The sequence below is a fragment of the Leguminivora glycinivorella genome, chromosome 12 (genome assembly GCF_023078275.1).
Source record: "Leguminivora glycinivorella isolate SPB_JAAS2020 chromosome 12, LegGlyc_1.1, whole genome shotgun sequence".
Lineage (NCBI taxonomy): Eukaryota > Metazoa > Arthropoda > Insecta > Lepidoptera > Tortricidae > Leguminivora > Leguminivora glycinivorella.
The window spans coordinates 23,664,901-23,692,007 of NC_062982.1; the positions used below are offsets into that span (position 1 = coordinate 23,664,901).

At 39.3% G+C, this 27,107-nt stretch overlaps 2 protein-coding genes across 6 annotated transcripts in view; one reads left to right on the top strand and one right to left on the bottom strand.

Moving 5' to 3' along the window:
- LOC125231666 overlaps positions 1-2,876 on the bottom strand; it is a 241,101-nt gene extending 238,225 nt beyond the window's left edge. For 2 of the 4 annotated variants that reach the window (XR_007177653.1, XM_048137170.1), the window contains exons 1-3: positions 2,339-2,875; positions 1,937-2,259; positions 1,767-1,852 (exon numbers count right to left, since the gene is read on the bottom strand). The gene's annotated coding sequence lies outside the window, so the exon portion shown is untranslated. Of the gene's footprint in view, positions 1-1,106; positions 1,584-1,766; positions 1,853-1,936; positions 2,260-2,338 lie in introns of those variants that run through there. The other 2 variants (XR_007177654.1, XM_048137171.1) reach the window with 2 other exon arrangements.
- A 633-nt stretch (positions 2,877-3,509) lies between these two features.
- Positions 3,510-27,107, top strand: part of LOC125231653 (lysosomal alpha-glucosidase-like) — a 52,177-nt gene continuing 28,579 nt past the window's right edge. Inside the window, exons 1-7 of one of the 2 annotated variants that reach the window (XM_048137145.1) lie at positions 3,510-4,326; positions 18,735-18,902; positions 20,685-20,751; positions 21,473-21,595; positions 22,039-22,132; positions 23,367-23,575; positions 26,553-26,701. In XM_048137145.1, coding sequence (XP_047993102.1) covers positions 3,953-4,326; positions 18,735-18,902; positions 20,685-20,751; positions 21,473-21,595; positions 22,039-22,132; positions 23,367-23,575; positions 26,553-26,701 — 1,184 coding nt within the window. In that variant the 5' untranslated portion in view covers positions 3,510-3,952. Of the gene's footprint in view, positions 4,327-16,862; positions 16,935-18,734; positions 18,903-20,684; positions 20,752-21,472; positions 21,596-22,038; positions 22,133-23,366; positions 23,576-26,552; positions 26,702-27,107 lie in introns of those variants that run through there. The other variant, XM_048137146.1, reaches the window with a different exon arrangement.

The window sequence follows — 27,107 nt, forward strand, 5'->3', positions numbered from 1 at the left end:
ATATATATTTTTTTTCACACCAAGTATACAAATAAATGAATAGTATACAACATTATATTTAATTTATTTTTTGTTGAGAATGACATTGACACAGGTTCAAAAGATTTTAGCAACATACAAAATATACCATTTCTTAAAAAAATGAAGACCTTATTCTTATACATGAATCTAGGCTGCATTGAGCTCAACCTACACAGAAGAGAATTCAGCTATTTAAAAAATATGTACACTAATCAATGCCATTTCGTTTCAATGAAAAAACGACTTACATTTTGTAAGAAATTAATAATTTGTAGTGCAATTGTTTAAACTTCAGTAATAACTTTCTTTTTAAATTATAAATTGGCTTACTCTTGGCCACAGACAAGCCAAAGGCAAAGACGTGGCCTACGATGGAGTGAGCTTGCCCAGAAGATGCCTGTTCACCCTGGATTTGAAGGTTGCCGGTATTAATTATTATTAATTGTATTTTTAACAATTAACAAAATGGTTTACACTTTAAAATTATAGACTGATTATATAATTTTTTCCTTTCATTTTTGACGGCAGGGAGGCATGCTTTAAAATACTTTAGGGACTCATTAGTTACTTTGGGAACACTAACTATAAGTTAAAGAGTAAATGCCACTTCTTGTGGTTCTTCGAAATTTTAGTCTTCTTTATGTTCATATCTTGACACATGGCCATTATAAATGTAAAAAATATGCAAAAATAATAATAAATATGTAAAAATATGTCTGCCAAAAATAGACGGTAAACATGTTGGTAATAGTATTAATAGGATACATGACTCAGATAATAAGTTAAATGGTTTATATTACTAACTACATTGATTTTTAAAAGAAAGATGAAAAATAAATAAGATGAACATCATTGAAAACATTAATGAAGAAATTCATGCAAAAACTATCCTATAAACTGAAGGGAGGTAATTCTATAATATGCGTAATAGGTTGTAGATTACTCCAGTGCATAAGATAAACAATTCTCGTGTTACTATGCAGGCACACTTTGTAGTGACCTTTTTGCAGTGCCCTTCAAAATGCATTCTGCAATTTAATTGCATTTTTAATATTTTTTATTAGCTAGTATAATAACGTACTTACCACTAACACTTCATCCATGAAAGCTCTAATCCTCAGGGAAAAATCCATCGTGAAAACACGCGTAGTTACTAACCAAAATAAAAGTAAAACTCAATCTAACACTTTATTTTACGCAGTTTTCAAACCGAAAATCTAATATTTCTGACTAAGGATGCACACAGGCGCGGCTAAGGAAATTACAAACGTGTCAAAACTACTTTTCAGGCCAATCTGTATGAAAAAATCTCGAATATTTGCCTGAAAATTGATAGCACGTGCACTCAGAATGCACATGCACTAAGGTAAGTATAGTTCGAGTAAATATGTTTGGCCCAATTTTGTACTGATTTACCAACTAGAATATGGTTTTTACTATCGAAATAGTATCAATTAACACGTGAATAATATAACCAATTCGAATTACAGCGGCTGAAAAAACTGCACAAAGAAAACATATGATCGATCGAACAAAACTGAAGTGCAGAAGTGCACATGGAAGGTCTATGGTTACATACTGTCAGTCGGTGAGCCGTCAAAAGGCATTGCAGCCAACCACTAGCAACAAAAAACCAATACTTGTCTATGTTAACTTAAGGCTGTAGCACACTTTCAATACTCACGCCCATATGTTTTCTTGGGATCGATTGATCCTGTAAAATAATTATTTATTACAATACTAACCGTGGATGTCGAACAATCGGTAACTATTATGTTATATATGCTGCTACAATTCTAGTCATATGTTGTCATGAGGTCGTAAGGAGTGCCTGAAACAAACAAAAGATTGAAATTATAAATATAAATAAATAATATTATATAACCACGATTAGCTATATTATTGTTTTACTTACCGGCTCATCTTCCACCCATAAACTTTCGAACTCTTTCTCGAATTTACCAACGATATTCTGTTGAGATGTAACTATGACACTTTCATGGTTTGAAACCATAGCCTGGGTGGACCAATTCAGAGAACCCGACATCACGAAACCCTTGACAGGCCTGTTTTTATGCTGCTTTTTCTCGTTCAGAGTTTTGAACTGGGCGTGCACGTTAAGCTTTTCCGCGTACATTTTTAAAATATTCTTTCGTTTAACGGCTTTGGGACCGTCAATTATGCAGAACTTGTGATGCATCAAAATTGTTTTTTTATTGGTCTGCACCTGAATGAAACCTGTAATATAAATCAAGTTTAAACAAAATTTAGTCAAATGGTAAATATCTATGAAGGTATTAAAGATTGGTATACTTACTGTATTCTTTCAGCTTTTTTATTTGCGAAGGCGGTGTGTTCGCCATGTCACTGTCGACGATTATTCTAACCAACACGTGCTTCTGTCCCAGCCGAATGATCTGCTCGGCTATTTGGCTGCTTGTAATTAAGTACATACAGACGTCCAGTGTTTCACGTGCTGACTTTATATATTTTATAAGTTTGAAGCAATTGAGTTCTCTACTTTCACACATTGTTATTTCTTTGTTCGGTGTCACTCGAATAGTGTGACGAACGACATCGTCCGAGAATAAAATCACATCATTTATTTCACGATTTTTGCTTAAAGCGTCATTGCATATTTCGTCATGAATCTCTTCTGAAGAGCATTTTCCTGTGTCGAAAAAATACCTGTACACTTTTTTTGCTACTTGGGAAGCGACGATTGCCGTAGCCGTAGACGCCAAAATAATCTTAACACTTTTCCAGTCCATGATGCTTTCATTCACGTATCGATTTAACGCCAGAAATCACAAATTAAAATGCTTTTGGATAAAGTAATCAGTAGTCCACCATGTTGTTCACGCATTTAACTATATTCTCAATATCACGTTCCACGTTATTTTATGAACTACCCTCTTTTAACAAATATATGTAAAATTTCGAGTATGAGTAGAAGACAATAGAATGTTTGTGAAAAAAAAAGGTTGTGCGTGTTAAATAAGTATATGAATTTAATATAATTAATATTATGTAAAATACCTTTTGTTAATTTTAATTACTTTTTAGTATATAGAATATCTTAGTCGTGTGGGCTCTACAGACATCATAGATAACTATACACGACACGATATTTGATAATGATACGTCACTTCAGAGTTTTTTAAAACAGTGGGTGCTATAGCCTGTCAACCAAATTTTGGCAGTAGCAATGTACATCAAACTAAAGTATGGTATCCCTATGAAACGAATAAAAACCAGCAATGTACGTCGAACAGCCACAGATTTTTTTTTTCAAGGGGCTCGCTCCTTCCTTACGAATTAGATAATGTATTAAAAAGGGACGGATATCTGCTAGTTATTTCTCTTTTTGGTAGGGTGGAGATTTCCACAGATAAGATAGAAATGACACGCGAATTTCCACCGATTTTCAAAATTAGTGTTGCTAGCCCGCGATTTTTCAAATTTTCCGCCTTTTTCTAGTGACAAGATTTGGTTGACGGTCTATATTTACAAAAGAAACGAAAACGTATTCAATTGATCGTCCAAAAGCAGCAATGTATTAGAAATTGTATACAATCGTGTGTTATATTTATGTAGTTTGTAGACCTCTTTAGCCAACCTAACAATATTTAGAAAGCATAGACAATTACCTTGCAAGTGATTGCAAGCGAAAACACTGACCTTTTCGTTTTCGACAGAGTATATTTTCGATTTGACGTTCTTATCTTCAGCATTTTACGGTAATCCTTTTCCATTGCGGATAGTGCGTAAATAAAAAACATAATTGATATGAAAGTTTGGTTTCTATAGAAATAATGATATCTAATCGATTCAGGAATAATGATTGGCCAAGTTACTGTTAAGCTTCGTGTCCATCAAGTGTAACTGATTCTAAAATTAGATGGAGTTTCGGCGCATTTAGGATTAAACAATGCCGAAGGTGCCGTACAAGTCGTCGGACCAGCCCAATCGGGACGACGAGGATTATGAGATCGTGTCGTTTGAGGACTTCTGCGACAAGTCTCCGGGATCGAAAACAGATTTATTGACTTTGAACGACAATATCAACTATCGCATTTGTTACGAGGGCGAGAAGCCAGTGAAATTTGTGGATGATGACGGTGGGACGAGCAGCAGAGACTTGGAGCAGTTGGAAACCTCCCTGAACGGCTCAAAGGTCAGCTTCAAGGAGCGGTTGTCAAACTTTGCGCCGTTTGGGAAAGCGTCGAAGACGACGAGAGCGTCCCCGTTCAGTGGAGTTATACCGAAGGCTCGGGCTGAAAGCGACTCTCCAAGGGAGCATAGGTAAGATTTTTTTTTATACGATTTTTATGACCTAACTGCCATTCATCTTTCAATCGCTAGTATTAGGTAGGATATGGCATTCTCAATGATGATATTCTGTTCGAAATTGTTACCTTAACCAATACAAACATGAGGATGAGTAGGGACACCCAACATAAACAGATGTGGTACAAAATCTGTCATCATGTTATGAGCCCCGATATCTAAATACAGTATGTTACTGTTAATCTTAGTTAGTACCTAAGTGTTATTAATTAAATACTTTTTACCAAGTTAAAGAATTAGTAAACTAAGGGCTTTTTAGATCCCAAGTTATACCTTTAACTCCTCCACAGTACATTTGTGGTTAACTACAGTCAAGTTTAGGACAATATTATTTTTATCACTGACAGCCAATTATAACACAGTAAGATAATTTGAAAAGGTTTGTTACTTTCTTTAGAATAAAACGGAATATACAGGTAACAAACAAGTTAACAGGTCCAACTGACAGTTTTAAGCAATTATACTAAATATAATATTACGGTCCATTTCATTTCTTTTTTACATTAAATCTGTGAACATTCACTTCAGAAAAATAAATACATTAAGTACAACTAATCAGTATTGGTCACTCACATAAGTATTTAAGCGAACATGTTTTATTCCTTATTGAGAAGCAAGGTTCCGTGTTGAATTATGTTTACTTCTAGTGTCGAATTAAAAATAGGTTATTTATACAACTAGAAGATGGCGTAGAAGTAAACTTTTAATTGTGCCGTTCTAAGGTCTTATTTCATACATAAAATACATACATTAACAGAATAAGTAGATTTCACGAAAGTACATGTAACCTTAGTTTACACACAGGCTTGAACATTGTATCAAAGCTAATATGTAATTAGAGTACAATATTTTAGGCTTTGTTTTTCAAAAAATTCTAAATATTTTACTAAGTAGTATGATAGCACCGTTAATATCATTTAGTAAATTACGAAGAACTCTACTGGTTATTGAATTATTTGTTAAGCTCTTTATGTTTAGAAAGTGCATGATCACCAACCAAATTGTTCTAAGATAAGAATATTTTACTAGTATTTCAAATACATTATGAATAAAATACATCATTGTTGTTAAGCGTATTGTCAAGAATTTGATGTTTACAATATTTGTTTCATTATTATTTAAAATATTTTTCCTATGAAAAGTTAATTGAGTTCTTATGACAGTTATTACATAGAACACAGTGAGGTACACTCGACAAACAAACTTTAAAACACATGTTATATTTACGAAGATTTTAGTTTATTAGCATGTATTTCGGAAATATACCGGCACTCTCTCTCAACAGCGACAACGTCTCGACGTCAACCGACAGCGACGAAACCACAGACCCGCTTTACGAACTGAGGAACATACAGAGTATTATCAATGTCACCCGGGAAAACATAGACACGTTGAATGCGAAGTTTGCGGACGTACAGAACCCGCCCGCGCTGTACGTGGCCGAGTACCAGGAGCTCACCTCCAAGCTGCACAACCTGGAGCTGCGCGAGCGCGAGCTGCGCGACCTGCTGCACGCCGAGTCGCCGGAGCCCGACGACAACTCCATCGACAACGATGACTCCAAAAAGTTTGACACCCTCACGCGCCAGCCCAAGGTATTCTTACGAGCACACTTACCCAACCAGCAGCGCACCAGCGTCCCCGTCAAGGCCGGAGTCAGTCTCAGGGAGGCCCTGTCCAAGGCCCTGAAGCTCCGCAACCTGACTTGCGAGGTATGTGAGGTCGTCCGGACCGACGACAACGTGCTGCTCCCATGGGACATCGACATATCTACCATAGAGGCGGAGGAAGTGACCGTCAGGGTTCTCGACAAATTCCCGATCATGTCCCACATCTCGCACCAGTTCGCGAGGAAGACATTCTTCACGCTAGCCTTCTGCGAGTGCTGCCGGAGGCTCCTCTTCAACGGCTTTTATTGCTCGCAGTGCAACTTCAAGTTCCACCAGCGGTGCGCGAACAAGGTACCGAGCATCTGCCATCAGGTCCGGATGACGGACACGTACTACGCGGCGCTCCTGGCGCAGAACCCGGAGACGCAGGCGGGCATTCTCCACTACGAGCCTTACTTCGGATACCATTACAATAGGAACGAGCCCAATCAGAAGCAGCACCCGAGATCGCTGAACCAGCACGACCGATCGAACTCGGCGCCGAACGTCTGCATCAACATGGTGCAGCGGCAGGGCATGGAGCAGCGGAGGTACCAGCAGGGAGCCACCAGCTCCCCGCAGCAGAACAGCAAGTACCTGAGCTCGGAGAGCAGGGACCGCGACGACCGCGACCGCGACAGCCAGCGCAGCCGCAGCTCGCAGGCCTCGCCCACCGGCACGCCGCGGCCGCGCCGCGCGCGCGCTCGCTCCGCCGACGAGTCCGTCAAGAACGCGTTGGCCCCCAGGGAGAGCTACGACGACTGGGTCATCCCCGCCGACGAGATCCTGATAGGCGCCAGAATAGGCTCGGGCAGTTTCGGGACCGTCTACAAGGCCCACTGGCACGGCCCGGTCGCCGTTAAGACCCTCAACGTGAAAACGCCGACTCCGGCCCAACTCCAAGCCTTCAAAAACGAAGTAGCCGTTTTACGTAAGACGCGGCACTGCAACATTCTGCTGTTCATGGGCTGCGTGTCGAAGCCGTCGCTCGCTATAGTCACGCAGTGGTGCGAGGGCTCGTCGCTGTACCAGCATCTACACGTGCTCGAGACGCATTTACCTATGTTGTATCTGATATATGTGGCGCGGCAGGCGGCGCAGGGCATGGACTACTTACACGCGAAGAATATTATACATAGAGATTTAAAATCGAATAATATTTTCTTAAGAGACGACTGGTCGGTGAAAATAGGCGATTTCGGTTTAGCGACGGCTAAAGTGCGGTGGTCGAACACGCAGTCTCCGGGCGGCGTGCAGTGGCAGCAGCCCACGGGCTCGATATTGTGGATGGCGCCCGAAGTCATCCGTATGGCGGACCCGGCGCCTTATACTTTCCGCTCGGACGTTTACGCGTTCGGTATAGTGTTGTACGAACTGATGGCTGGAGTGCTCCCGTATAACAATTTAAATAACAAAGATCAGATTCTATGGATGGTGGGCCGAGGGCTGCTGAAGCCTGATCCAAGATTGCTTCGTCCGGACGCTCCTCAAGCTCTTAAGCGTTTATTTAACGATTGTATAAAATTCGACCGCGATCATCGGCCGCTCTTCCTACAAATCCTAGTGTCGCTTGAAGCGATGCTGCGAGCCTTGCCTAAGATAACCAGAAGTGCCTCCGAGCCTAATATTAATAGACAGTTGCATAATGACGACTATTTGAGCTACAGCTCCGTGTCGCCGAAGACGCCGGTTAATTTTCAGTTCGGTAACGATTCTAATTTCCCGGCGTTTTATGGAATACCTGTGCCTAGACATTAAATTAAACGATTTACGATAGGCTATATTACATAATGTCTTAAACTTAATATTAGATGGACCGAAATAGAACATGTGTGTAACCTAAAAAGTTCACAAAATATCAGGATAAATAAAGCATCAGGTGGGCATTTTCAGAAATTTGGTCAGTTTTGCGGCGATAATTATAAGCATGAAATTTCTACGATATACGATACTACGAAAAACTTTATACGATAATCTACATTCAGAATGTGAAAAAAGTAAATTTATATAGACGTCGTCACAAAACTGACAGCGAGTTCATTTTTATTCACAACTTACGCTAATTGGGGGGACCCAAACACTCCATTTAAGTTCAGTTTTTCTTTTAATAACGTGGGTATAAAAAAATACGAAGGTTTCACTTTTACAAAAAGTAGTGTCTTCTTGAATTCTTGGGATTAGCTACCAAGCAGACCCCAGACTCTCGTGAAGTGTAGGAATATGCCTGAAGGAAAATGATGATGATGAGAAAACAAAATAAAATCGATATTTAATGTAAAACTGGATTGACTAACATGTAAAATTGTAAAACTATAACATAATAATTAATTCTTTTAATTCTTTTAGTGGTTGTACATTTTTGAATTCGTCACTCATCGTTAATTCGCTTCTACTCATTTCCTCAAAGGTTGACTGGAAGAGATCCCATTAAGGGATAAGTCCGCCTACATTGTATATTACTGACTCTGTAACTGTGTCTCTTTTGTTTCCTTTATGTACAATAAAGCTTATACATACATACATACATAACATACAAACACACACATAACACGTTAACATTAACATTTAAAATGATAAATAAATAACATAAATAAATAAATGTTGGGAACACCTTACACAGATCAACTTAGCCCCAAACTAGATGTAGATGATGTAGATGTAGTGTAGGGACGCCTGGCCGGAGGCAGGCGGGCTGTCGATCACTTGTGTTCATTCAGCCCAATTCCCTGGAGTTGGAGCTGCAGGTTACTGTTCCGGCAGCATTCCCACACTTCCGATACATTCCGCTAACAAAGGTAGGCTAGTTACCTCCATACCACAGTGTGGACAGGATTCGTCATCTCTTATTCCTATTACCTTGAGGTGTCTATTGAGAGTGTTGTGCCCAGTAATTATACCTGTCAACATTCTCAGACTGCTCTTACCTAGATTCAGCAGATACCTGGTTCTTCTTTGGTCCATGCTCGTTCTCCCATTCCCTTTGTGCCTTTGCTTCGTTGACCTTGTCTATTACTCCTTTCGTGACTTCCGCTGACATGGGCAGTGCCGGTTCAGGCCCTACGAACCCCAAACTAAGCGAAGCTTGTACTATGAGTGCTAAGCGACGTTATACATACTTAAATAGATAAATACATAACAAATATCTGTGCTCATCGCACAAATATTCATATTCATATTCGTTTATTGATAATAATTCCTATTACATGTCATTCTTCATAATTTCTTATAATAATACTTATAATTGATTTATTAAGTTATAACTTAACATACCGCAAATAAAAAATAAAAATTAAATATTACTATCTACAGTTGGTTACCTACATTAGGTATTTACTAAGTTGGTAAATTCTGAAAAACTGTAGAAAGTGTGCTCGATAAGCCATCGTTTAAGCCTAGTTTTGAAACTGGTCAGTGTCGGCGCGTCAGTGACGTGTGGCGGCAAACGGTTGAACACAATACATATGTGTGAGTTTTGCGGATTTTGCCAATTTATGCTTGACTCCCACGAGCTTTTGGGCATTACGTAGGTTTCGCCCATGAATGTCCGCTCCACTTGAGTATTCGTGAAAGTGACAGCGCACGTATGTAGCCACTTGAAATATCACCATGGAGGGCAGGGTAAGTATCCGAAGATCCTTAAAGTAAGGTCGTGCAGACGTGCCTTGACTCACCTGCACAATCGCTCGGACGGCTCTCTTTTGCATACGAAAGACACGCTCCCATTCGGCAGCGCGTCCCCACAGCTCCGTGCCGTATTGTAGGAGAGAGGGTACGGTGGCAAAGTAGCAAGATCTTACCACATTTATGGGCACGACTCTCGCTAGGCGGCGCAGGGCAAAACAGGCGCTCGCTAGCTTATTACACAATTTGCTTATGTGCGATTCCCATTGCAGTCCTCTGTCCAGTTCGAAGCCCAGGAATGTGGTAGTCTCGACCTGATCAACTTGGACGCCGTCGACAAATACTCCAAGACTTCTTGGGCCTCTTCCTTCAAGATGGAAGTGGAGAAAGTGGGTCTTCTTGAGGTTTAATACCAGGCCATTGGCCCTAAAATACTGTGACACCTGATTTGCGGCTTTGTTCAGGCATTGCTCAAGGCTGTCGATGCTAGGTGCACACACTACCACGGCTACATCGTAAATGCCCTTACCGGGATTCGAACCCAGGACCGCGGCTTACATTATATTATTATGCTTACTTACTTACTGTATATGCTCTTCGACACAAGGCATCAATCAAAGTTATACAAAGTATTAGTTAAGATTAAGAGCCTTAGGTTTTATAACTTGGCAAAAAGAGTAGAACTTGAACTATTTTTTTATCACAGCAACACTTTTCTCATACAAAAGTGACTCAATAGTTGCCACATGGAAAACAGTTTACATAGATGGTGGCGCCCCCATTATTTTGTACTGCTTTTTGCCAGGCTGTATCAAACATAATCAAATGTACGGCAAGATGACTAGAATTCTATAGGAAAGCCCAAGACCAATAAGAATGGACTCTAAACTGTTGAAAGGTATAGGTATGGGTGAATCAACTTTTTCTTGCCGGTTATTACCATGGTTACGGTCCCCTGAGTCACGCAGTTTTTTTTTTTTTTTTTTATTTATGCTACTGAAATTATCCTTTGTGGTGACGGGTTAAGAATTTCACCGCCCCCTTTCTTCCCGTGGGTGTCATAGAAGGCGACTATGGGATATGGGTTAAATTGTGGCGTAGGCGAGAGGCTGGCAACCTGTCACTGCAATGTGACAGTTTCGTTTTCTTTCAACCCCTTATTTGCCAAGAGTGGCACTGAAGCTTTAGTAGTTTCATGTGTTCTGCCTACCCCTTTATGGGATACAGGCGTGATTGTATGTATGTAAATTATGCAAGCATGCATGTAGTCCATGTTTGTAGGTGGCAAAATAAGAAAGGGCTTGTTAGCCCTTTCTTATTTACACATAACAACAACATACAACAAGTTATCACCAGAAAAATGCATGTTTGTATAGTTTAAGTAGCATAATTTTGCATAAAACCAGCGTGACAGGAGACCGTAACCATGGCAATAACAGTCAAGAAAAAGTTGATTCACCCATATACTGCCTATTGTAGAAAAGGATTGTAACAAATCTCGGACACCTGTTTCTCACCGATTGAAAACTAGAGATTTTCATGATCATCATGTTTGAAAATGCTGCATGCAAATCATAAATCTAGAGCTCCTCTTGCATGCAGTAATAAATATACAAAAACACTGGCTGAAAATGGTTTTAGCTGTCATCATTTTCTTAAATTACTATAGAGTAGATATATTTTTTAAACCATAAATTATTAGAAATTACTATTATGGAATTTCTACACTCATACCACAAACAATATAACACCCCGTCGTTTTTGCGTCGGGGGTTAAAAAGGTTTTAATTTTTTTTAAATTAACAATGACTTAAAAAAAACAGATCGTGTATTATATGTGAAAAACAGGTTTCCAAAATTTTAAGGGTTTTGTAACATGAACTGAGTGATTAAATAAAGATTGTAAAGTATGCCAGGGTATGGTAGTGAAACGTTTACAGTTTTGATATGTAAATGGTATCAGATATCCAAATAAAATCAATAAAATGGATGCCTGAGGATAGAATATAGATTGAATGGACTAAAAAGTCTTGTTTATTGTAAATATTTTATTGTTATCCTTAATTTATTGGTAAGGTCAACTAAATGTTATATAATTTGTTAATATATTCGTCAAAATGTTCATGAAAAAATTAATCAGAAAAACTGCGTTCTCCAAAACCCTCAATAATTTTTGTAAATAATGTACACCCTCTGTAATAAAAAGTAACTTGATTTAGTAAAAAAATAAAACGCTATCTACTCCTGGAAATACATAATTCCAATTTTTTGTATTTTAAAATGTAATTATACTAGAAAATCAATTTTATTCATTTCAAAAGTTATCAGTGAATAAACTGTTCTGCATTTATTCTTTAATTTGTTTTTGTATGTATATAAAAAGTTATTGTTATTTGTACTAAGTCTGTAAATTGTTGAATTAATTTATTAAATAGGTAATAAACTAAATACATTCTACACCAAGCTTGTATATATTAGAAACAAATCAAAATTTTGAAAAAAAAATGTTCACATCTTACTTAAATAGTTTTTCTTATGTATATTATGTAATTTTATGTGGTCTTGTTGAAATATGTATGAAAGTAAATCGCAATAGTATATCTACAGGTTTAGTCATTATTGTGTAAAATATTGTCTAAAACTTGACTGTGTAGAAGAATAAATCATAATGATCGAACAAATAATACTTTTCATTTCCTGACCTTGATGTTATATCTATCTATACTATATGTAGGTAGGACAGTGATTGTTGATGAGGATAAGGTATATGTAAAATATGAGGGTAGATCAAAAATACCAGAAAGATATGACTACGCGCCATGGTACGGAATTTCAAGCGAACTACTTTTGTCATAGTAGGTATACTAGGTATATTGCACGGTCACAACATACATGAGATCAACAGCGCCCTCTTGATAATCTTATACTTTTAAACGAGCAATTATTGTATATTTATTTATTTATTTATATATACCCACGATCTCGGAAACCGCTCTAACGATTTCGCTGAAATTTGTTATGTGGGGGTTTTCGGGGGAAAAATCGATCTTAGCTTAGATCCCGGAAAACGCGAATTTTCGAGTTTTCATGGGTTTTTCTTTCGCGTTAGTAAACGTAAAATATGCTCGTTAATTTCGCCGCGCGCGCATCGATTCCGCTTAGCTCAGTCGTACGAGGTCGGTCTAGTCTAATGTACGCAGATAGATCGTAGGTGTCAGGGTTTCGAATCCCGGCCAGAAATTAAGTTTTTGTTTTTTGTCTTTTTTAGGGTTCCGTAGTTAACTAGGAACCCTTATGGTTTCGCCATGTCTGTCTGTCCGTCCGTCCGTCCGTCCGTCCGTCCGTCCGTCCGTCCGTCCGTCCGTCCGTCCGTCCGTCCGTCCGTCCGTCCGCGGATAATCTCAGTAACCTTTAGCACTAGAAAGCTGAAATTTGGTACCAATATTTATATCAATCACGCCAACAAAGTGCAAAAATAAAAAATGGAAAAAAATGTTTTATTAGGGTACCCTCCCTACATGTAAAGTGGGGGCTGATATTTTTTTTCATTCCAACCCCAACGTGTGATATATTGTTGGATAGGTATTTAAAAATGAATAAGGGTTTACTAAGATCGTTTTTTGATAAAATTAATGTTTTCGGAAATAATCGCTCCTAAAGGAAAAAAAAGTGCGTCCCCCCCTCTAACTTTTGAACCATATGTTTAAAAAATATGAAAAAAATCACAAAAGTAGAACTTTATAAAGACTTTCTAGGAAAATTGTTTTGAACTTGATAGGTTCAGTAGTTTTTGAGAAAAATACGGAAACTACGGAACCCTACACTGAGCGTGGACTGACACGCTCTTGGCCGGTTTTTTTTGTTTTTGTATTTATAAGAGTTTTTGTTTATCTAAAGACGTGATATATTAAAATAGAACCTAGCTTCGCCCAGATATTGCTCATATATTTGTAGTAAGGCTTTAAATGATGTAAGCTAATGTCATAATAATTACATAATATATTAATGATTTATGTTTAGTACCTTTTTGAATTTCCCTTTTGAGTAAGTGCTGTAAATTTCAGATTGACTTGACACCCTTGCGTGAATATTTTGTAGGTTCATCACTAATGTTATATAAGTGTACCTATACGTAATTACGTATTCAGTTATTTTATCGATTTAACAAGGTACTGAAGGTACGGTCACCGGCAATAACATCGTACAAAAAGCAGGCTGCCTAAATATCGGAGTGTGTGTGTGGATTGAGTGAGCACCTTCCGAAAATAAAAAAAAATATGCTGATCATTTAGTAAAAGTTCTAAAACAATTGTAAAACGAATCTCTGAATTTGTAAAAAGATAAATCAAAAGATACAGCCATTAACATGTGCTCACTCAGTTCTCACAAACTACCAACGAAAACAGTGAATATATTCATTTAACATATAATATTTATATACTAACATTTAGTAAAAAATAGGCCAACCTACCTCTATAAATATTAGATCACCTAGTGACGTATTAAATTTTTTACAAATAGTTTCTTATGCTCACTCAATCCACACACTTTTGAAAAGCCGAATTTTGATGAAAAACATAAGATTTAGACCGCTATTATATGTGTATAGTTTAGTAAAAGTGAAATGGGAATTTGTAAAATACAAAACGAACCACTAACGTGTCAGGTTTTTTTATAATAAATTTTTGTAAGTGCTCACTCAGTCCACACGTTTTGAGAAAGTTAAAAATGTAAATATCTTACGATTTGTAGCACCTAAGACACTCGAAAGTACTTCAACATTTAGTAAAAATTTTTACTAAATATCCACCATCTAATATTTTATATTCGTTGTCTGGTTTTAAAGATATTCAGACATAACTTTTCTCATACAAATGTATCAAGTAGGGTGACCACACTATGTCGGCTCCTGATTTTCCCCACCTTCCCATTGTCATATTGAGATTGGGGATTACAAATCCGGTAAACTATTATCAATTTTGATAATAGTTTACCGGATTTGTAAGTGGGAGCGAGAAAAGAATAACTATTTCTCGCTCCCACTTACAAATCCGGTACGCTCATCTGTTAGCGCGATTAGATTACCAGGTTCTGGTTTCTTACTAGTGAAGTATTATATTCTTTGTTTCTTACCAATTATCATTCATGTCCTTTTTAATGCATGCATGTCGATATGGTTATTATCCTGACGTCGATAAAAATTACACAATACACATCATCACTAGGCCAAGAACATAACCTAAAAACAGTTTGCAGATGGATAATTAATATGGTATTAGTTTAATATTATCAAAATTGAACGAACGAAACTCCCCAATCTCAATATGACAATGGGAAGGTGGGGAAAATCAGGAGCCGACATAGTGTGGTCACCCTACTTGATACATTTGTATGAGAAAAGTTATGTCTGAATATCTTTAAAACCAGACAACGAATATAAAATATTAGATGGTAGATATTTAGTAAAAATTTTTACTAAATGTTGAAGTACTTTCGAGTGTCTTAGGTGCTACAAATCGTAAAATATTGAAAATGAAAATGAAAATGAAATGAAATGAAATGAAAATGAAATGAAAATGAAATATTTATTTTTCAAGTAGGCATATTACAATGCGCATATGAACGTCAAATAAAGCTATTTACATTTTTAACTTTCTCAAAACGTGTGGACTGAGTGAGCACTTACAAAAATTTATTATAAAAAAACCTGACACGTTAGTGGTTCGTTTTGTATTTTACAAATTCCCATTTCACTTTTACTAAACTATACACATATAATAGCGGTCTAAATCTTATGTTTTTCATCAAAATTCGGCTTTTCAAAAGTGTGTGGATTGAGTGAGCATAAGAAACTATTTGTAAAAAATTTAATACGTCACTAGGTGATCTAATATTTATAGAGGTAGGTTGGCCTATTTTTTACTAAATGTTAGTATATAAATATTATATGTTAAATGAATATATTCACTGTTTTCGTTGGTAGTTTGTGAGAACTGAGTGAGCACATGTTAATGGCTGTATCTTTTGATTTATCTTTTTACAAATTCAGAGATTCGTTTTACAATTGTTTTAGAACTTTTACTAAATGATCAGCATATTTTTTTTTATTTTCGGAAGGTGCTCACTCAATCCACACACACACAATATCGGATAGGTACCTACGCTCTTATGGCTCTATAAATAAGAATGTGTGAGATTTTTAAGTTTATTATGACAAAATATTCAATGACATTATGACAATGATAGATGACAATGTTTATTATGACAATGATAGTACACTAAATTATAAATATTTCAAAAGTACTTACACACTAAAAAAAAACTATAGCAACTCAATCATAAAAAAAACACCCCATGCAGATGTTCCGCCTGCAGCATGGTGCCAATTACGCTGGCAGCGTTTCCTCGCTGTATTGCTAGGGCAATGAGTTGCGAGAAATACGCAATGTTTTAAGAATGTGTTAGATATTTTTGCGGCCGTTTGTGCGATGTTATTGCCGGTCACTGTACACTAGGCAATTACTTAAGTACTTTACACAAATGCGTCTTTGTACGTATGTAATTTATGATGTAGCTGTTTTAATGATTGGTTGTCAGTTATTTATAACATTAACTATACATTCCGGTCTCCATTGACAATAACTTACTGGATAGGATATGTAAACTTATTAACTATTTTGGCACTGAGGAAGCGCCGTTAAAAGTACCTTTAAAAGTACAAAGTTATTAGAAGTAGCTATCAGGAAACTCTAGAGGGGTGGCCCTCAAAAGGGCAAAACATAGCTACCTGTCGAAGAGAATATTATTTCTTAGGCACAACCTAAGTCTAAGTAATAGAATAAAAATTATTCGTAATAGGCACGCATATAATCAATGTTAAAAAAAAACTTAGGTTAGTACATACATCACGCGGCGACTCTAAGTTGAAACGCATATCTACATAGTTGGTGAATTTGTCTTTTCATTCATGTAAGAAGGCATACGACTTTTCATTGATGAAAAAAATGCGAGATTTTTTTTAGAAAGTGGTGACGTCAAAATAGTGCTGACTGATCATTCATATGTGACCTGTAATGTCTGCAACCCAGTTAATAATTATAGACATTTCTTAATATACACTGACGGTATCTATACAACAATGCGATATCTTTGTGACTTGTGAGTCACAAATATTGCCTTTACCCTCTCTTTGTTTACCAATGACACTGATATAAAAACGAAACGTTTCCTAGTCGCTCAGTGCCATTTCGCTAGTGATATTGTTTAGCTTAAGATGGCGGGAAAAACTATAAGGTACCTATTTAAATATAAATTATTTTCTCATGCTAATAAAATATGTCAAAACTCAAGTAAGTTAGGTATTTACTCATATTATTCCCAGTTTTTTTAGAAATTATCTTGCTTTAGAAAATTCAGTTTAGAACCGACAGTAAATCAAATATTAGTGACGCTTAAAGGAGATTTTAGCTAAGCCGTTTTAAGACTTTTAAGTTTAGATTTAGTTTACGAATGAAGGACGTGAAGGTGAATATTTAACTTATTTATAACGCGATTAGTGGTTTGTTTTTACAAGTTTTTATTTTGTTTACATCCGGATGAGTCGACTTATTAGTCAATTCTTGCTTTTCTTCAAAGGAAGCATGCTAAACTGCGACACCCAGCAACCGATTGTATGAGTCTCAGAATATATCGTTACCTTCGACACGTATTCCCCGTAATCTCTAGCCGACCCAGGGAACGTAGAATCTATTCCATCGATATCTACCCCATTCATATGATAATTTCCTTTTTTAAGATAACATCTTTGAAGCGGGAAGCCGAATGCACGGAAGAATGTGCCAGCGAACGGACTTTTACAGTTTAAGTCCTTCAGCATCAGTAGCCATTTGGCTAGTGCGTATTTTCCTTTTCCGACCAAAACGGATCCTTTTAAACCTGCCGCCGCTATGTGTTTGTACACTGTCAGGTTTCCTCTGATGAGAGATTGGTTCCTAAGTCCTTTGTACACTTCGATTTCAAGGTTGTAAGGTAATGGCCTGATAAACGGTGGACTTGGGTTTGTACACTCTTCTATGCTTATGATTTCCACTCTGTAAGGTTTACAATAAATATAATAAACACAATTTATTAACATATATGTTAATAAAGATTTCATTTCAGTATCGCTAGTACTAGCGATTGGTAGGAAAAGCTACACTATTGTATGTGTATGAACAATGTTTTTTTTATATGTTCTGCGTACAGTCAAGCATCATTTAACATTATAATAACTGAAATTGTTTATGTAAACAATACTACACTACCTATGTATACTTCATTAAGTGGGCATTGTTCCTATTGTCTACATAAACTATTATATATAGATATACTTAAAAAAATCAGAAAATTACATACTTATTTGGTTATTATGTATTTGCTGTCCGCTGTCCCCGAGATTGTAACCTGTAATTACAGCTATTACATAATATTTTCCTAATATTGATGTGCTGAACAATTTTGTGTTTCGCTCGGTGGCAAATTTGATTAACCTACGTGCCTTGAAACTCTCGTGTTTTTGGAATATTTCGCTTGCACGTGAGGTTCAACAACTTTGCCTCCTTGTAAAACACTACAAAACTATAAAGCCTTCGCCACACATGAAGCGTTTTGATAGCGTAGCGTTAGCGAAGCGGAATGCGCTCGCAATCCGCGCTCGTTAGTTCCCGCCGGCGTCCGCTGGGCGCAACACCAGCGTCCGGGGCACCTCTAAGGGATCATCACCACACAAGAGACGCATGTCTTGAGGTGCGGAACGGTGGTCCCCGCTACGCCGCCTGAATTTAATTTAAAAAACGTCTCCTCAGTACATTTTGTATAGGAAAGACGTAAGACGCGCCCCCAGGCGACGCGCCAAGACACGTCTCTTGCGCGTCCTTCCTATACAAAATATACTGAGAAGACGTTTTTTAAATCACACTCAGGCGGCGTGGCGCGGACGTCCGTCCCGCGCCTCAGGACGCGTCTCTTGAGTGGGGACGGTCCCTAACGCTGCGCTTTCAAAATGCGCATGTGTGGCCGAGGTTTTAATGAGTTTTGTTCTTTCAATTGATCTAGATACCAACGATTTTCGTCCCATCGCAACATATGCCAGCGCGTGTGTGACGGCCTGCCTTGCTACGGGTCCGGGCTCATACTGGTTGTAATAGTGTGCGCGCTGTGCGCAGGCGCCTGGTGGGCTGTCTGCGGCGCCGTGGGCGGCGCGTGGGGGGAAGAGCACTACCGGTATGTCTGTCTCTGTCACACAATTACCTATTAATTATTATTTAATTATTTGACGACCGGTCTGGCCTAGCGCGTAGTGACCCTGCCTGCTACGCCGCGGTCCCGGGTTCGAATCCCGGTAATGGCATTTATTTGTGTGATGAACACAGATATTTGTTGTTTTCTATGTATACATATAAGTGTTTGTATATTATATTTATCGTTGTCTGAGTACCCACAACACAAGCCTTCTTGAGCTTACCGTGGGGCTCAGTCAATCTGTGTAATAATGTCCTATAATATTTATTTATTTATTTTATTTTATTACAATACCCCCATGCTCGTACATTGGTCTGAAGCCTGGCGTCTTTAGGCTCGCCGAATCGAATCTCATTAATTCGCCTTTTGCATTGAATGAAACTACGTCCATTAGCGGCGCATCGAATCGAATTCACCGTTCATTAGTAAATTTATGTAGGGCTCGATTCCTCCTAAGTGCGTTTTCACATTATCCGATCCGATATCGGATGTCGGAAGGATTTCAAAGACAAAAATCAAAGATGGCGGCTTAAATATATGGGATTTAGGTCCTACATCCGATATCGGATCGGATAATGTGAAAACGCACTAAGTGGACGCCAGGCTTCATACTGCACTATCGTGATTTGACTTGATAATTACTTGAAGAACTAACGGCCCAGCCACGACATTGGTCTAAGCGCGGCAGCGGTGAGCGGCAGCCATACGTGCGAATGAAAAGTCGAATCCCATCGCTGTGTTTCGCTCCAATGTATGGCCGTCGCTCACCGCTGTCACGCTTAGACCAATGTCGTGGCTGAGCCGTGTTAGGCCTGAGTGCGCGCTCATATTGGGCGTGCGGCGTGCGTGTCACACAATTGAAGACCATGCAAGTGTCCTGAGTCGACGCTGCGTAGGGTGGACGCACGCCCGAACGCTCCCCTCCGAGCGTCCACTCAGCCGGCCTAGCCGAAATGACTATAGTATGAATTTTTGGGTTTTGCCGTTATCTGTTAAACAAAAGCCTTTGTTTCTATTATTCACAGCGGCTAGCTCCCGTTTCCACAGCACGTGCTAAAGTCTCAGTGTAGTTAAAAAGCAACTATCATGATAACAATAAGGTTCAAATTTATGAAACAGTTTACAGTATGCAGGTAACTTTTTTGAAGATGACAAAACGTGTTATCTCCGAAAGGGCTTTTTATGGATTTGAACCTTATTGTTATCATGATAGTTGCTTTTTAACTACACTGAGACTTTAGCACGTGCCGTGGAAACGGGAGCTAGCCGCTGTGAATAATAGAAACAAAGGCTTTTGTTTAACAGATTACGGCACAACTCAAAAATTCATTTCAGAAAATTCATACTATAACGCTGCACGCCAATCAAAACGCAGTCGGCCTCTGTCGCGCCAATCCGGAAGAGCGATAGAGATAGCTACTTAACTTACTAACTTACTTAACTACACTAACGATATTATCGTAAGCGTTTGTGCATTTGGCTATATCCCACAGGCCTTACACAGTGTTTAACGTTTGCTTTACATACTATCAAAGACATATGTAACTCCGTATAGACGGATAAAGTCTAAGACAAAAACGTACTTCAAAGCCCTAAAGAAAAAGGTACGGTAAGAATATCGGCTAAATTGTCAAAACTGAGGTTTAAAAGTTTTAAGCTTATGTCGCGAGATGGCAGTCTATGCACTGTGATTACATATTTTACTTTGACTATAGGTCTAACAGAGTTACTATATAGATTATTAATGTGTTCCTCTCTCCACAGACGATTATGGGAGCGAGCACACCCGGACAACGTGAAGAAACCACCGGCACCAATCACATACGAAAAGGTTAAACACATTTGTATAACATAAAGTGTGTTTTGCAATGTGTTCAACAAAGGGTGTATTTTGATAGCTAGGATGAGAGAGGATGTAGGTATTTTGGAATAGATTAAAAAAAATGGATGCGAATATTTAAATCCATCCCATTATAAGCCAACAAAAGTTTGTATTTGGCCAAAGATAATAGATGTGGTAGATAGATCCATCCGATACATTAAAATGCGACCGCCTAAGAACGCGTATACACTACACCACACAGATGGCGCCACAAAAAAATGCCTGGTTGCCATGGATTATTTGTATATTGGCGTTAATTGTCACTTTCGAGCCATCCAATCAAAAATGACACTTAACGCCATCTACATCTACAAGTATAATCGAAAGCTACATTTTTTTGTTGCGCCATCTATGTATGCGCGTTCTTAGGCGGTCGCATTTTAATGTATGGGATAGTATGATCTTCTTATATTTAATCTATGATTTAGCCAAACAAAATTTCAGGCTAGAACAACAAGCCGAGAAAAAAAGACTCCTTAGTGCGTTTTCACATTATCCGATCCGATATCGGTTGTAGGACCGATATCCCATACATTACAGACGTCATCTTGGATTTTTTTCCAATCCTTCCGACATCCGGTATCGGATCGGATAATGTGAAAACGGACTTAGGCATGGTAAAGTTCTGGCGCCTAAGATTTTCTAACTAAAATGAGAATTATATTTTTAGATCCTGCCTGAATTCCGCTACCACGACCACAACAACTTAAGCACGAAGAACAAGCTGAACGCCACGGAGCTAAAGAAGAAACCCGATCTCTACAAGAAGGCGTACACGGAACGACCGCCCGAGGTAGGTACCTACTTCCACAGTATAATAAAGAATATCTCCGCCTCCGAATAGTAGTTCCCGCCGGCGTCCGCTGGGCGCAACGCCAGCGTTCGTCCGGCGCACCGCTATCATTGCGCTCCGCCTACGCTCTCAAAACGCGCATGTGTGGCCGAGCTTTTAGAGTACTACCGTACAGTATGGCCACTCCCGCTCCCCGCTGAAAGTGCCGGGCACCCCTCTCGGCCACAGTTACCGCCTGTCAAAAACGCGAACAGACGACCGACATGTCATATTTTACTCATACAAGCAACGCGCCTCTTTCATATATTTTATCGCAAGTGTCTGAGATGTGGCCAAGCTATCTTGTGGTTGAAAACGGCAATATTTCAAAATAATATAAAAAGTATGGAAGTGTTGACTAACTACACGAGTTTCGTAATATTCTTTCATTTCTTTCGTTTCAGGTGATGAGCGACATCTGCGCGCAGATCGAGGATAACATGAGGTTCGACTGTTTCCCGCAAGATGGCGCTAATGAGAAAGAATGTGTGCAACGAGGTATGTCTTTAATCTTTATCATCACATCGGGTTATTTAATATTTATTTATTTACTTAGGTTATGGAAACTAATGAATAAGAGATGGAAAAACAAATACAGGATCACACAGATAGATACAATACAGATGTGGGTACGTACTTACGTAGCCGAATGGCACAAACGCTCACTAAACGAAACGCTCGTAGATATCTATCTCTATCGCTCGCGCGACAGATCCAGACTACCTTTCGCGGCGTTTCGTTGTCGTTTCGCGTCTGAGAAATGCCATTTGGCTACGGGGCCTGTACGTTTAAGTATTACTCAAATACTTTAAACAGAAGATGGATGGAAGGATGGATGTTATAACTCTAATCTCTATAGTCTTCAAAAACTGATTAGAGGTGCAGTAAGAGTAATAGGGAACTTTTACTGAGGGCCCACTGAAAAACACGAACATCCAGATACCATGACACTTTTTCTCCTACTGATAGAGAAAGCTCATCATTCTGAGTAGAAAAAACAATTTCCGAATCTAGGTGGAATGAGTTGCCCCCCGAAGTATTTTATGCCATAGGCACTGGTTCCACCGCGAGCTAGTAAACTATGAGCTATCGGCTATAAAAACGAAAAAAATATAATCACTCCCGCGTAAATAAAAGAGACACGGCGATGTTTATAGTTACTCGCCCAGCGGTGAGCTATCAATGTCGCCGTGTCTCTTATTTGCACGGGAGTGATTATCTTTTGATCGTTTTTATAGCCGATAGTTCATACATAGCTTATAAGCTCGCGGTGGGACCAGTGCCATAGGGTGAAGTCACATCTAGCAGCATCGAGCCGCATTTCGTCACTACTTTTAAAAAAACTTGTATCTTCGTCTGCCAATGAAAAGAAAATTGTAGTAAGTATGGAATGCATATAGACTTACTGCGTTTTAGTAACTTTGAGGAGCAGCGTGAGATACGAGATTTTTTCAAAGTAGTGACGATTTTATGTATGAGAAATCGCTCAGTGTGAAGACGCTTAGGTACACATTGATAAGCTGGTGCGCAAGTTTTATTTATTTATTTATTTAAACTTTATTGCACAATTGGAAAAAAAGTACAAATGGCGGACTTAATGCCTTAAGGCATTCTCTACCAGTCAACCATAGGGCCAAACAGAAATTCGCGAATGTGTATACGCGTGCAAGTTCAGTAACGAGCAATGTAACATACGCCTCATCTTGCACAATATAATCCTAATGTTTTTCAGGTTGTTGCTGGCTCCCCGCTAAAACGCAAGGCGCGCCATATTGCTTCTACCCCCCACAATACGACACGTACCGTTTTGTGAATATGACTGAAACTAAACACGGGACAACGGCGTACTACCAGCGAATGCGACCTTCCGGTTACCCTGGCGACTTTGAAGTGGCTAGGATGGACTTTAAGTACCTGTCGGATGATGTTCTACACATTAAGGTTAGTACTAAACTAAACGGGGCACCAGCCCTCATCAGGGTATCCTGAAGGCCTCATGAGTAGTAACTCATGAGGCCTTCAGGATACCCTGGTGACTTTGAAGTGGCCAGGATGGACTTTATGTACCTGTTGGATGATGTCTTACACATCAAGGTTAGTACTAAACTAAACGGGGCAACAGCGTACTACTCGTGAGGTTTTCAGGATACCCTGGTGACTTTGAAGTCCCTAGGATGGACTTTAAGTACCTGTCCACCTGTCGGATGATATCCTACACATCAAGGTTAGTACTAAACTAAACACGGGGCAACAGCGTACTACTCGTGAGGTTTTCAGGATACCCTGGTGACTTTGAAGTCCCTAGGATGGACTTTAAGTACCTGTCCACCTGTCGGATGATATCCTACACATCAAGGTTAGTACTAAACTAAACACGGGGCAACAGCGTACTACTCGTGAGGTTTTCAGGATACCCTGGTGACTTTGAAGTCCCTAGGATGGACTTTAAGTACCTGTCCACCTGTCGGATGATATCCTACACATCAAGGTTAGTACTAAACTAAACACGGGGCAACAGCGTACTACTCGTGAGGTTTTCAGGATACCCTGGTGACTTTGAAGTCCCTAGGATGGACTTTAAGTACCTGTCCACCTGTCGGATGATATCCTACACATCAAGGTTAGTACTAAACTAAACACGGGGCAACAGCGTACTACTCGTGAGGTTTTCAGGATACCCTGGTGACTTTGAAGTCCCTAGGATGGACTTTAAGTACCTGTCCACCTGTCGGATGATATCCTACACATCAAGGTTAGTACTAAACTAAACACGGGGCAACAGCGTACTACTCGTGAGGTTTTCAGGATACCCTGGTGACTTTGAAGTCCCTAGGATGGACTTTAAGTACCTGTCCACCTGTCGGATGATATCCTACACATCAAGGTTAGTACTAAACTAAACACGGGGCAACAGCGTACTACTCGTGAGGTTTTCAGGATACCCTGGTGACTTTGAAGTCCCTAGGATGGACTTTAAGTACCTGTCCACCTGTCGGATGATATCCTACACATCAAGGTTAGTACTAAACTAAACACGGGTAAACAGCGTACTACTCGTGAGGTTTTCAGGATACCCTGGTGACTTTGAAGTCCCTAGGATGGACTTTAAGTACCTGTCCACCTGTCGGATAATATCCTACACATCAAGGTTAGTACTAAACTAAACACGGGGCAACAGCGTACTACTCGTGAGGTTTTCAGGATACCCTGGTGACTTTGAAGTCCCTAGGATGGACTTTAAGTACCTGTCCACCTGTCGGATGATATCCTACACATCAAGGTTAGTACTAAACTAAACACGGGGCAACAGCGTACTACTCGTGAGGTTTTCAGGATACCCTGGTGACTTTGAAGTCCCTAGGATGGACTTTAAGTACCTGTCCACCTGTCGGATGATATCCTACACATCAAGGTTAGTACTAAACTAAACACGGGGCAACAGCGTACTACTCGTGAGGTTTTCAGGATACCCTGGTGACTTTGAAGTCCCTAGGATGGACTTTAAGTACCTGTCCACCTGTCGGATGATATCCTACACATCAAGGTTAGTACTAAACTAAACACGGGGCAACAGCGTACTACTCGTGAGGTTTTCAGGATACCCTGGTGACTTTGAAGTGGCCAGGATGGACTTTAAGTACCTGTCGGATGATGTCTTACACATCAAGGTTAGTCGTAAATCAAACACGGGACAACAGCGTACTACCAGCGAATGCTAGATAACTTGCTGACTTCGAAGAGTTCGAAGAAAAAAAAACCAGTGGTAAAATAATATTTCGTTTATAACTTCTGAAAAACTCATTGGTATGTCAACCAGTAACCAGTCAGGATTTGAACTCGCGACCTCCGTCATATCATATCCACTCGGCCACCAACGCTTCAGCTAGACGGCTTCTTTTTTAGGGTCTCTCCAAACCTATCGCGGAACCAGCTTTCGCCGATCAAAAATCTCTCGTTAGTATGAACATGCGGTGCCTGCACGTATCAAATGTTTCTTTTTGACCTAGTGGTTGACTGGTAGAGAATGCCTTGAGGCATGAAGTCCACCATTTGTACTTATTTTTTTATGTGCAAAAAAGTATAAATAAATAAATATACTCTGTCAAACAAGTCTGTCAGTAAATAAGAACAAAGAAAACTATATGCATCCTTTTCTTTAGGGTGCTAGAGAAAAGGATACCTACAGCACTTATAGCATGCGTACAGCTACGTTCAGCAACGACGACGCGTAAGCATCTTCATACTAACGAGCGATTCGTCGATAGGTTTGGGGAAACCCTAACTATACCTCGGCCGTTTTATCATGGGTCCTGTGTCATCACTTCGTTTTTAAGTCATTTTTTTTAATACTACGTCGGTGGCAAACAAGCATACGGCTCGCCTGATGTAAAGCGGTCACCGTGACCTATGGACGCCTGCAACTCAAACAGTGTCACATGCGCGTTGCCACCCCATTAGAAACTTGTACATTCCCTTTTGCTGTGTTAAGTACACAGCAAAAAGGAGTGTACAAACAAGTTCCAAGGAGGGTTCGGGTTGCCGACGACTTAAAGGACAATAGACGGAACAAGTCATGTGGTGTTTTTGACATTAATAATGGGTGAATCAACTTTTTCTTGCCTGTTATTGCCATGGTTACGGTCCCCTGAGTCACGCTGGTTTTTTTTTTGCAAAATTATGCTACTGAAATTATGCAAGCATGCATGTAGTCCATGTTTGTAGGTGGAAAATTAAGGGAAAGGACTTTTTAACACCAGGAAAATGCATATTTGCATAGTTTAAGTAGCATAATTTTGCATAAAACCAGCGTGACTCAGGGGACCGTCACCATGGCAATAACAGGCAAGAAAAAGTTGATTCACCCTAATAATAAGTGCACTGAAACATCAAATCTTATGTAATTTCTCTTATGTCTCAGATCTACGACGCGGAAAACAAGCGATTCGAGCCCCCCTACCCCGAAATCCCTATGGTCCCGGAGCCTATCGCGAACCTCAAGTACCGCGTGCAGATAGAGAGCGCCACTGTCGGCTTCAAGGTCATCAGGAACTCTGACAACGTCACTCTGTAAGTCATCCTCCTTAATTTAACCCGGACTGGGGTCCGCTTTGAAAACTAAGCCCAAGATCTCTCGTACACTACTTTTGCGAAAGCGACTGCCATCTGACCTTCCAACCGGAAGGGTAACTAGGTCCTATTGGGATAAGTCCGGTTTCCTCACGATGTTTTCCTTCACCGAAAAGCGACTGGTAAATATCAAATGTAATTTCGCACTTACTTAAGTTCAGACAAAGTCATTGGTTCGAGGCGGGGTTCGAACCCGCGACCTTCGGATTGAAAATCGCACGCTCTTGCCTCTGAGCCCCAGCGCTTTTTTTTTAATGAATTAGATAAAATTCTTTGTCAATGACAAACAATGCCCATTAATTGCCTTCTATTCCTTATAATATGTGTTAAAAATACAACTTTTTTC